Raw genomic sequence first — 13443 nt, 5'->3', positions numbered from 1 at the left:
TTTTATTTGGCAATAGGGTTTTCTTATACTTTAGAATATGTTCATTTTTGGCAATAGAGATTTTTTTTAAATTATTTACTAAAGATATCCTGTTGGAATGGAGTTTTACAAAATTCAATAAGGCAATTTTCAATGATGCTCACAATGTTTGGCGGAAATGGCATTTATTAAAAGTCTTTATTCCAAAAAATTCATGAAAAAGAAAGCACTTAAAATTACAATGGAATAAAAATATTATCACCGAAACAGTTTTAAAAAATTCAAATATTCCATAAAATTGTCGGTAACATATTAATTAAAAACATTGAAGAATTTAAGAAATTCAGCCGAGGCATTCTAGAGAAATCGAATATTTTCTGAATTCAACATTCATTCCCTCAAATAATAATATTAAAACTATTATATGACTGCGATTCATTTTTTACTCAATAAATTCTATATACTAAAACCAGTTTTTGTACCAAAGTTGAGATTTGGTAAAGAAACTCTTTTCTAATGCCATTATTTTAATCATAAAATCAATTCAAAATGCAAGAAAAATTCTCTGCATATTAGTTCAGCATTATTGTGGAACTGGCAAATATAAAATGAGCATGTTGAGATCAGTGTTTTTCTCAATTAAAAAAAATTAACACTGCCTTTTCTAGATATTAACCCTTTACACGGAAAAGTAATTCGATGCATAATTATTCACCTAATATAAAGACTTCTTTATTTCTAAGAAAAATATATATATATTATTGTTTTGAGTTGAACTCTCCTATTTAATTGATTTGCTACTTCTTACCACTCTGCAAATATTTTTAATAATCAAAATTAAATAAATAAATAAAACGTCAAAATGATGCACCGTCTTGAATTGTGAGTGAAAGTCATCATCCTAGTGCAAAGAGTTAATTGTTGTATTATACTGGATGGGCAGGAATTACACGTCAAACGTCTAGAAATAATGATTAGCAATTCTAGCAATAGAACAAAGGATGATTTCGAAAAGAAAATAGACCACTGTAAGGCGCTTCCTTGCCAGAGAATTAAATAAAATATGTAGATACATCAGATAAAGTGTAAACATATATTTAACAGAATATTTAAAATTGCATATACTCAGGCAATGGCAAACATTTTATAATTCCAAAAAATGCATGAATATTTTTCATGAAGTAGTCACATTGTATTGTTAATAATTTAAATTCCATTAAACCTGAGATGTGTACTTTATCTGGTGTATACTTTTCTTTAACGTAATTCCCTAACTTCGAACCCCCTATAATTATCGATCTCTTCTTTTGTATTCAAGGGTTATTTGTCTCGACGTGTGCAATAAACCCTAGAAATCTATTAGAAGACTACAAAGTGTAAGGTCTAGTGCGTTAGTTTTTAAATTAATGAGTGCAGTTTTACTTAGTCAACAAATTTTTCATATTTTACCGTTACAAGTATTAGACGCAATGTTGCTTCCCCCCTTTCTTAATAAAACTGTTAAAGACATATATATACGTCTAATAATGCTTGGTAGCATACTTCATATCTGCAACAAGAAAATAAATTTCATTTTTTTTTTGTTTTTTTTTTTTTGTTTTTTTTTTTTGTGGATGGGAAAAATACAAATCTTCAATAAACAATCAAAGATCCACTTTAAAATCCTTTTTCGTACTGAAAATAAACATTAATAAATTAATTCAATGTATATATATTAATAATCGATATTTATTATTTCTTTAATTCGATGAGCATTTACTTGATTATATTGGCCAAAAATATTCGTAGTTAATTTTGCAAGCTATTCACACTTCGAAAGATTTCGAGGGTTTATAAACTTTTTATGATTCTGTTACGTATTTATTTAATTGGTCTGAATAAAGCATGTCGATTTAATTCTTGTCTGATGTAAGCAGATAAGCTGCAGCTATACTATTCATATTGGTAATGTCTTTTTAAAGCTATGCTGTATGTAAGGTAGAGTTTATTATATTGATGCATTTGAAAGTCTTTGTAATTCGTTTTCAAAAAGTCATCACAATACATAAAGTATATACGATTCACATTCACGTTCTAGGAAATTTAGAAGGGAAACTTACATATCGTCGAAAAATTGTATGTGAGAAATTTCATCTGGTTGAAATCCACTAGTCGGCACCCTTTTACATCGCCAACGTATGGCAAGTCCTCCATGCTGCGAACTTTCAGATGCTGGCAATATAAAGAAGTGCCGACTAATATGTTTTAATAAAGTAGAATTCTTGATATACGACTTTTTGTACTATAAATTAAGAGTGATTATATTATACAAGGAAGTAAAGAAAAAACACAAGACAATGCCATATGGTGCGTTAAGATAAATTATTACAATCTCTTGGAAGCGCGTTAAACGTTTGAAAACTGAAGTGAGTATAAATAGTGCTAAATATTTCAGTATAATTGTTTGCTTTATTTTTTTTCATATGTAGAAAAAAAGAAGGTTTCTAATCATATAACTAAGTGAAATTATCACGAATTAACATACATAATTTGGAACACTTTAATAAAAAAAAATCAATAAATGACAATATAAAACAGAAGTAGAAGGGATTGCTTTATTGCTTTTCGCCATAACATTTATTCTTCATGAGACATTTTTCCACGCTTTGGATCAGTTTGAAAATCCAGGTCTCGTAAAAAAACTCCGTCTTTTGCGGGTCAAGCCACTGTCTCATGATCCGCTTTACCCACTTTAAAAAAAAAAATTCAATAAATGACAATATAAAACAGAAGTAGAAGGGATTACTTTATTGCTTTTCGCCATAACATTTATTCGTCATGAGACATTTTTCCACGCTTTGGATCAGTTTGAAAATCCAGGTCTCGTAAAAAAACTCCGTCTTTTGCGAGTCAAGCCACTGTCTCATGATCCGCTTTACCCACTTTAATAAAAAAAATTCAATAAATGACAATATAAAACAGAAGTAGAAGGGATTACTTTATTGCTTTTCGCCATAACATTTATTCGTCATGAGACATTTTTCCACGCTTTGGATCAGTTTGAAAATCCAGGTCTCGTAAAAAAACTCCGTCTTTTGCGAGTCAAGCCACTGTCTCATGATCCGCTTTACCCACTTTAATAAAAAAAATTCAATAAATGACAATATAAAACAGAAGTAGAAGGGATTACTTTATTGCTTTTCGCCATAACATTTATTCGTCATGAGACATTTTTTCACGCTTTGGATCAGTTTGAAAATCCAGGTCTCGTAAAAAAACTCCGTCTTTTGTGAGTCAAGCCACTGTCTCATGACCCGCTTTACCCACTTTAATAAAAAAAATTCAATAAATGGCAATATAAAACAGAAGTAGAAGGGATTACTTTATTGCTTTTCGCCATAACATTTATTCGTCATGAGACATTTTTCCACGCTTTGGATCAGTTTTAAAATCCAGGTCTCGTAAAAAAACTCCGTCTTTTGCGAGTCAAGCCACTGTCTCATGACCCGCTAGAGTTGGTCATCAGAGTCAAGCCTTTCAACGTCGAAAAAGCTCTCCATAAAAATAAACAAATGAAAATCTCAGGATTCCGTATCCCGACTGCTTTCTAGCAATTCCGGGATTAGTTTTTCGTATAAAACTGCAAAGATTCGGCTTCTAAATTTCTGTGAACCCGCCATATAGCCCGGAAGTATAATTCTCAGGTTTTTGACCCATAAATAGGTTCATAGGAAATTAGTAGTCTGAATATGACGACACGACTTCAGATGGCCCATGCGAAGGTGTCTCAACTCTAAGAGCCATGAATTTTCAAACTGAACCAGCGCAGGAACAAATGCCTCAACGTGAATGGTAGTGTGTCCGAAAGTAATAAAAGGGCAATACTTTCATAATGCCATGCATTGCATTTTTATTATTTTGTTCAACATTATGTGCTTCACTTATTGATATATTCCCTTAATTCAACTCTCAAAGTTTACCCCTATTTTGTAATTATATCTTTGTTCTAATTGAATCCTTCCTCGCGCTTTCCAGGAACGGCAGAGGAGCGTGTCTGCAAGTCAGAAGAAGAACCTGAACCGAACGGACTCGAATGTGGTGGGGGATAACAACCAGGGAGCTGTAAGTTTACTACCTGAAACACCAGAAGTAAGATTGTGTAACTTATGTATCTTTTCGCCTGTAGATATGTGCCTATCTGCAGCATGAACGCCCACTGGAAATCCAGCTAACCGTCATAGAAAACTGCACTGCTTACTAACACAGCTTGCCAATGTAACTTTAGCCGAAAACGTCTGCTCACTAACTTGTAACATGTAGTCGATGTAGAAGCACAACTTATCGAATCGTAGCCACTAAAAAATGTCTTAAGAATATGGATTCGATTTGTTAACCTCTAGCCTTTCGTGGCATATTAATACAGCTTACCAATATAATCTTAGCCAAAAGCGTCTGCTCACTAACATGTAGTCGATGTAGAAGTACAACTTATCTAATGGTATTACTAGCTAACCGCCAAAAGATGTCTAAAAGAAGAGAGTTCTCGTTTTCAATATCCAACCTTCCATGGAAAAAAAAGCTTACATTAAAGAATATTTCTTTTCAAAAATGTTTCAACATAAGTTGTAACCATTTTAGCCTTTGCTGACCTAATAGAAGATATGGCAGAAATATTTAAATCTTCAGGAAACTTTACATGTACTGAACATATTTTGTCAATCTAGAGCTAATCTTCTTTTCTCTAGCCATATATTTTTCAGTAACTATATACGTACAGGATATTAGAAAGTTAATTGGGTTTTTTTAAAGTTGACAATTTTTTTTAAGTGTGCTGTTTGAACTAGTCTTTGAGAGAAATATTAGGTGATATTTTTAATAAAGAATTTCATCTGCAGTTCTCGATATTTATGTCATGAAATTATATTTAATATTTTTTTTTGTTTTCCTAAAAGGATATACCATGCACTAAAATGCAGTATCAACTTATGTATATTTAACAGCTTTTAATAATTATTCCGTTTATGAAATCATAGCACAAGATAGGATTATTACTCTGATATTCCATTTACTAATACATTTTCATGATAAAAAAAAGTTTTTAAGCAGGTTTTTTCCCGTCTTTTTTAATAATTCTTGCATTAATTTATTTTTGGATTTTTTTTTTAAGTAATAACAGGTTTTTTAAATAAAATCTGATTCAAGCAACATTTCGAAGGAAAACTTGGTTCATTTTGTGCGACATTTGAAACTACAATGGACATAATCTATAACGCTTATAGTTGATTTATCATTCATCTAAACAAAAGAAGCTTTGTAGTGTAAGAAGGGGCTTTAAGCTTCAAAGGGCTTCTTATTAATTTTAGTATCTTAAAAACTAGTTAGAGCTTTATTTGAAAAATTAGCTTCGCTGATTAAGCTTTTAGCAATAGGTTGCCTTTCAATAATAATTCACATTAATTTTAGCAACATTATAAGCTGCTAAAATTTAATTATTTTATCTAATTAGTTTTTCGCAGAATATCTAATTGCTTATTGAAGCCTAGTGCAATTTAATAAGTAAATAGTTTATACATTTGTTGAAATAAAGATGAAATTCTTCCATGAACTGTTAAAATAAGTTATAAGACATGAATTTCAAGCTTATTGCACACTGGAGAGATTTCACTCTTTAAAGCTCTGTAGCGGTTACATAACTCTACTACCTTCTCTTTTGATACAACAGATGGCGTTACTTTATTAATATCAAGGTATATTTTCCATGATCCTCTTTGGAGGTCATTATTAGATTTTATTCTGAATGTCGTGTATTTTCGGGCTCGTCTTTGTTTTATTTTGGGAAATGTGGAACTTAGAAAATAATTAAATAACTGTTCCTGAAACTCTTCGATTATTTTTGTCTATTTCATAATGAAGTTATAAAGAGTACCGTTCCTCTACAACTCTAGGATTATTGAATTTTAAAATAAACATCTCCTTTTTTTGGTATTAAAAAGTTACCATCATTTATTAAAATCTAGAATTCGAATTTGTAACTGAAACAATAAAAAAAACATTAATTTATTAGAGTGTATTATTTTTTCTTAGATTATTATTATTCTTTCTCAGATCCTAATGCTGTGTATTTTGATGAAATGTAAATCTCAATTCTTCATTTTATTTAAAAAGTCTGCTAGTCAAATTCAATTTCTAATAGTATTGGAGGCACTATAATTAGGCTTTAACATTATCTTAAGAAAGTAAATTTAACTTCATCAAAATAAACCGTTAAGTGTAAATAAATTTCACCCATCATAAAATTCGTTATCAGGCAGTTTATAATCAGTTAGTCTCTCGGCAAACAGTCAAATTTCCATTACTGTTTTATTTGATAAAAGCTTAAACAAGACACCAGCTATAAACCTAGTTTATGCTGTATTTTATGAAAAGATTAAATAAGATTTCGAACTTGCTTAATGCAAGATTATTTGACTTCACACCAAGAATTACAAAGCATTTGCCACGTTTATAGCATCACGAACTTTACACTTTGCGTGACCTTAGCGCAAATTTGCATTATTCCTGGTATCGAGCTATTTTATTGGCCCTTTATGATGATTGTTCGATATTAAATCTAATTACTTATGCTCCTGTCCTAATCTTTTATTTGATGATGTTTTTTAAGTTTTTTATCTTTTGTTCTCAATGGATGGAGAACGAATTTTATTCATTTCCTGTAATTAAATTATTTCATTTCTCAAGAAATTGGGGTAGAGGCCATTTTTAAAAGGATGAATAAGCTTAAAAGGAGAGTTATATCCTCTGGGACTTCTTTTGATTTCGAATTAAATTAACTTAATGGGCAATATGGCGTATAAAAAAAACTGACCTTTTAAACCGACGATGGTGGGAGTGAGTTTTAGTAAAATTGTTTTTCATTTTTTAATTATTAAGATTAATAAAGGTAAAATTTGTAGTTGTAAGTCTGGTTGCTCTCTGTTACTTTAATGGATGCATTGGAAAAGAGTTCTTCATATTTATTATATGAAATACCTTAGTAGAAAAATTTTACTCCATTTTATTAAAGCTGTTATTCTTTCCAAGATGGTAAAGTTAAAGAACAATAAATAAACGAAAATATATGAGTAAAAATAAATAAAATATATCTTTTGGTATAAAATAATAGGAATGTAATTTCAAAAATAATTTTAAGTAATGAAATTAGGAGAAAGTGTATTTAAAAATATTCGATAATAATTGCAATTTTGAATTCATTATACTTTTTTTCGTCTTTACCAGTTAACTGTTTGGATTTCTTCGGAAAATACTATCTAAATTGTCATATATATATATATATAATTCATTATAAATATAAAAATTGTTTAATTATTATAAAAATATAATAATTTTCATTGAATAAACTCGTCATAACACAAAATGCTGTATTTTTCCCATACTCATCAAAATCAGTTAACTTGTTAAGAATAAATTACTCATTAAATAAAAATTAATTAATAATATTTGAAAATATTCTATAATTATTGTTAAAACACTCGATAATAATTGCTCATAAATTAAGAAAAAAATGCTCATGAAATTACGTTTTACTTAAATGACATTGAAAAAAATTATGCTGAATGAAATATTTTGTTATTTGCATTTTTTCAATCAAAAATAATTATTCTGATTTTTGACTTTGACTTAAAATAAGGAAGAATGCATCAGTCAATATGTATTTATTAAAACTTGTAACTTACAAAAAAATTCAACTCTCATATTATATTTTCAAAAATCAAACGAACGAATCTTACATTTGTGATGATGAATTATTTCAATATTATTGAAAAATTATTTATATTTAAAATCGGATATCTGAAAAAAAAATTGTCTACTATAGTTAAGAAAATAAAATGTCTTTTGCGTTGATTCTAATTGCATTTGGTCTGACCCACCATTACCATGAACTCCTGATAAAAGGGAAATGTAGCATGTTTTGTTGATCAAAACGATAATAGAAACTTGAGGCTGAAATCTGACTCTGCTCTAATAAATTGAGGGGGAGTGATAGTAGTACAGTTTATTGTAGGACTTTCAAGCGTAATTGTCCCACATATGTATTACGTTTAAAGAAGAACCAGGAACAGTATTAGCTACTAGTCAGACCACATCAAGTTGCATTGAATGCATACATCGTTTTGCCAGTTCCTGAATAATGATGGTTAGAGGATAGATCCCACGAACTTTTTCTTTTGACATATATTTAGATGGCTTATCATACCCGTAGATGACTGTTGGGTTTGAAAAGACCTTAACTAATTCCATAATCAAAAAGTTTTATAATAAAACTTCCATAATCGATATATATATATATTCCATACTCAAAAATTTTATAAAACTTATAATGAAATTTTTAAACTGTTTTATATCAATCGACGATTCAAAATAAATCATTTATTCTTTGATTAATAAACCTATGTCTATTGACTTTTATTTGGTTTGCTACATTAACTACACTCAGTATTATTAAGATACTAAACTCAGTACTGCTAATTAAAAAATTGTCTGATTTATTTAGTAATTCAAAAATGATTTCAAACATATTTTAAATTATTATTTTTGAAAAATTATTTACTTTCGAGCAAACACAATACCTCTTTTCCTCTATCCATTCAATTTTTTCCATAAACAAGAAACATCAAAACTCAATCATCATTTTTTTCCAATAATACAGACAATAAAAAAAAATAAAGACATTTGTATTTCCCAAACAATTTTATTAAATTCCATATACGAACACCTTTTTTTATATCATTTCTCTGTAATTCGAAGTATTTAACGCTGCCTGAATAGTTTTGCAGAATTGCATTTCTGCGAAATATCTGACATTTGAATTGTGTTCGAATTCCATGTAATATCCTGCAATAAAGAAAACTGCAGCGAGTGCAAAAAAACTAAATTCTTTTCCGTCTTTTACCAATTCATTTTCCATGTGAAAATTTCATTTCAGAAATAGGATTCCTTTCGTCTAAGAGAGAAAAAGAAATTTCTTATTTTTTTTCCTTTCAAATCATTGATCTGCAATTTATCGTTTGCACTTTATTGCTGGAAATCCTATTTTGAAGAACAAATTCAAAGAATGCATTAGAAAGACGATATCATTCAGACGATATCAGAAAATTTCGTCAGACGATATCAATATATTTTCTTCATGAGTAAAATTTCTTATTGAAATTTGAAAATAATAAAACTAAAGAAAAATCTAACGAAAACTCCTATTTCGCTTAAGTAGCAAAGAAAAAAAAATGAGTAAGCATTTAAAAATGAAATTTAATATATCCTAAAATTTATTGATTTCGTTTTAAAATTCATTTCATTTTCAACTATTGTTAAAACAGTAAATAAATATACCCATCTCAAAAGATTTCTTTGATTTGGAACTTGGAATCATTTTTGATATATTCATTATTTCATTTCCAATATCTTTATAAGTCTTCATTGGATGCTTTCTCTCTATAATTTTTTTCAATTCCGCAAGAAATTCTTCTCGTCCTAGATATTTCATGATATTCGGCTATAACACATTTCAACGACAATCACTTTTCAATTATACTAAATTCCCAATTCATTTATTGTTCTAAAAATTTGTTTTATTTTCAAATCTTTTTCGCTAAGGTAGCATATCGTAGTGTTAAAGAGAGATAGATTGCATTTGTACTATAAGTAGGAAAGATTCGAATAATCAAACTTTGATTACAATTTAAATTTTAATAAAAAATTCTGAAAAATAATAAAGCTTCTAAGATCACGACACTATAATATTTGTTTGAAAAAAATGTATTTAAATTATATTAAAAAATCATAATCTTATATTAATGAAAATTCTATTGGCCTTATTACCGTCATATCTGAGGAAATATTTTTCTCAGATATATTTCTTATTTTTTCTATTTATATATTGGAAATAACAAGTTATTTCATACGTAGAATTATTCGAAAAAAACTGGCCTTCATAAATATTTTAATAAGCGTATTCAAAATAGACAAAAACTAAATTATGATATTATCAATGATTTTTTTTAAAAACGTGCAAGAAAATGGAACAAAAAGTCACATATTGTAGCATCATTCTAATAATTCACATACCAAATTGAATTTTATAAGTTTCAGAAGAAATTATTTTTGTTATTTGATTTATTAACGTTTTTTATGCAATTAAAATGTTAATTTTTAAAAAGTAATTTAAATATTTTCTTAAAATTTTTACAACACCAATATGTGCAATATACTAATATATATTAATATGGAATCAATAGTATTTTGTAATCAATAGTATTTTAAATTTTTTCCAAAGCTATAAAAGTTAATATGACACTAGGTCCCGATTTTATGCGGACAAGCATAGCTCATTAACTTTAGTAAAACAATCTATTAGATACGAGGACTGCTGAATTAAAGAAATCACCTTATTCACTAAAAACACATTTTAATATTAAAATCTGTGTTTATAGCAAAAAATTATTACAAAAATATTCAGAATTATACAGTATACTAACAGTAATCGCAAGGTTTTGCCTTGGCATTATGAATATCAGCGAAATCAAAACCACAATAAACTAAAAGCATTAAAAACGAAATATAAAAAAAATTATACTAAATATTTTATGCTTATCTTTCTTCATTTGGGATTGATAAAATACAAACGATAAGAATAAAGAAAATAATTGAAAATGGAAACGCGCTTAAAAAAAGACACGCTAACAAACAATTTTTGGTTTCTTAATTCAGCAACATTTCCAAATCATTGAAGAATTAAAAAAATTCCCTTTTGGATTGGTTGCAAATCGGCAAAACAAATTTTTGAATTCATCAGGAAAGCAATTAATTTAAGATCAATGAATAAGGGTGGTTCTTATTTTAAATTAGAGATAAACGTTCGAGTAATGCCTCAAAGAATTGATTAAGATTAAATCGATTGCATAAAAAGATTAATTGAAGATTGACTAAGATTAGAATGCCGGACGCAAGAATTTTACTTCCAATTATAATTTCTCAGGAAAATGATATATTGTTAAATAAGCCCTGAAACTTTAGTAAATTATTTCAAAGGTGCAAAACCAGTTTCTTTAGAATGGCAATTGTACTTTCTGGGGCAGATCACTGATTTGTTTTTCGTATGATCAACTGAAGTGATATTGCAATTAAATGCATGCGAAAATTCCTCCAAAATAACTAATACTAACTAATACTATTCCACTTTTCAAAACTTTTTGGGGATTTGAATTTCAGTTGAAAGAATATTTTCATGGTCATTACGTTTATTTCGTTCCTATTTTTATCATATTCTCAAGCAAGTATGTCAAAAAATTTTATCATTTCTGAAAAGATCCGTGATATTTTCTTGTTAGTAAAAAAATAATCTGTAATAGTAAATGTTTTATGAAATTCGTGTATTTTTCATTACTTTTCTTAAAAATTGAAAACTTTTCTATCTTTTATTGCTTTTGAAATAGAAAAATCCATAGTGTAAAATTTTCTTACTACATTGAAGAATATTTTAATTTATAAATAGATTTTTTTTATTGTTAACGCTATAAAAACTACTTGAGGCAATATGATCTTTTTTTTCCTAATAAAATTTCAGTAGATAAAGACTTGATATACATGTTATAATACAATATATCAAAAATAATGTTTAGTAATACATTATAGAGCTTTTAAACAATATTATTTTTCCATCTGGATTTGATGGCGTCTTTTTCATAATCTTTAAACTGTTCGATAAAATCGCCTTTTATTTATTGAAAGAATTTTATGGAATGAGATTTAAAAATTCTCAAATTTAATATCACATATTTTTTTTCTATTTGAAAAATCTAAAATATTTCGTTCTATCTAATTTATTCGTATTTTATCGAAATATTTCATATTTGGATTGTAATTGAATTTCGCATAATTTTATACATTAAAGAAAGTAATATCGAATAAAAAATATTTCTTTCAATTTATCCTTTTTTTATATTTTATTTCAAAAGAATTCTTTTTTTTTTTTTTGGAAAGAAAAGAATATTTTTTATTTTGATCTGTAATTTATTTTTTTCACTTTATTGTTAAAAATAGTTTTTTCAAAGAAGAATTCAAGACTTTGTTAGAATAATAAAACATATCTAGATATCAAATAGCTGTATTTTTCCTTTATAAGAACAGTATCTTATTGCAATTTGGAAACATTAAATCCAAAGAAAGTTTCAACGAATAAATACCTTTTTTCATTTTGGATGAGTTTTTTTTACAACAAATATCTTTAATGTTTCTGTCATCGACAGATTTATTTTCCCGAAATATTTCACTTGAATACTATGAAAAAAAAATGAATAAATATTTATTGAAAGAGAGTTTAATGCGTCTTAAAGTATATTCGTTTCTTCCTAAAATCCATTTCACTTTCAGCTGGGGACGAAAAACAGCAAATAAAATAGTTCAAAACTTTCTCGGAATTTGAACTTCAATTGGAATGTTCTTCAAACCATTTTCACCATCATTATCGTTTCATTTCCAATATCTTTCAAATTCTTTCAACATCTCAAAAAATTCTGCTCTTCAAATAACATTTTTAGCAACGCTTTCATATGTTTTGAGCATTTCAAAGTGCATCAATTTTCAATTACTTAGCACCAGAACATTTGTTTGATTCGTTGCTCTTTAAAATTAAATCATAAACTAAAATTGAAAACTCCTAACGAATATGTATATTTATTTTATATTACTTTAATTAAAATCGATTTTTTTATATATTTTGCAAGTTAATTTACAAAATAATTACGGATTTTATCTCTTGAATGATGGTTGCTATTTCTTTCTTTTTCAATAATAAAACTTTAATTAAAAGTTTATTTTGAGTTCATTCATTTTATTAAGCTTCTGTATCAAAAATATTTCACTTCAGTTTCAAAATCTTTGATTAAATTTAATGCTTTTTCAAATTTTAATTTTTTTAAAAAAATGTATTTACCATCTATTGGATATAAAAACCTTTGAACTCTTTAAAATATATCCTTATAATGTTTTGAATGCTAATGTTCGCGAATGAATGAAAAAATGGAATTAATTTCATGAATATATATAAAAAATTGTAAATTTTGATAAAAATTTTTAATTACATTAAAGTTTTTTTAATTTTGGTTGTAATGAATTGGTTTCCTGAAAGGCATGTCTTTTGTGTTTGCATGAAAATGTTTATTTGTTGCATGCGATGTTATTTGTGTTTAACTAAACTAAAAATAAATTTATTTTATTTGTTGTTAAAAAAATAAAAGGTATTTTAAAATAACATTTAATTAGAAAATTCATTATTAAGCATATTTCAATTTTCACCTTAAAAGTTGATTTTCACAGGGAACTTTTGATCACAAAAAATTAAGTTTAAAGAATCATATGTGCTTCAAATTATAAAGAATATCAATAAAGAACTATGTCGCAAATTATAAAGAATTTTAATCAATTCTGTCATAT

At 27.3% G+C, this 13443-nt stretch overlaps 1 protein-coding gene across 1 annotated transcript in view; it reads left to right on the top strand.

Moving 5' to 3' along the window:
- Positions 1-13443, top strand: part of LOC129984733 (diacylglycerol kinase 1-like) — a 618611-nt gene that overhangs the window by 566393 nt on the left and 38775 nt on the right. The window contains exon 17 of the mRNA XM_056094680.1: positions 3994-4107. Within this exon, the coding sequence (XP_055950655.1) occupies positions 3994-4107 (114 nt within the window). The remainder of the gene's footprint in view (positions 1-3993; positions 4108-13443) is intronic.

The sequence above is a fragment of the Argiope bruennichi genome, chromosome 9 (genome assembly GCF_947563725.1).
Source record: "Argiope bruennichi chromosome 9, qqArgBrue1.1, whole genome shotgun sequence".
Lineage (NCBI taxonomy): Eukaryota > Metazoa > Arthropoda > Arachnida > Araneae > Araneidae > Argiope > Argiope bruennichi.
Note: the sequence above shows the minus strand (reverse complement) of the source record. Positions and strands in the feature narration are given on the sequence as shown.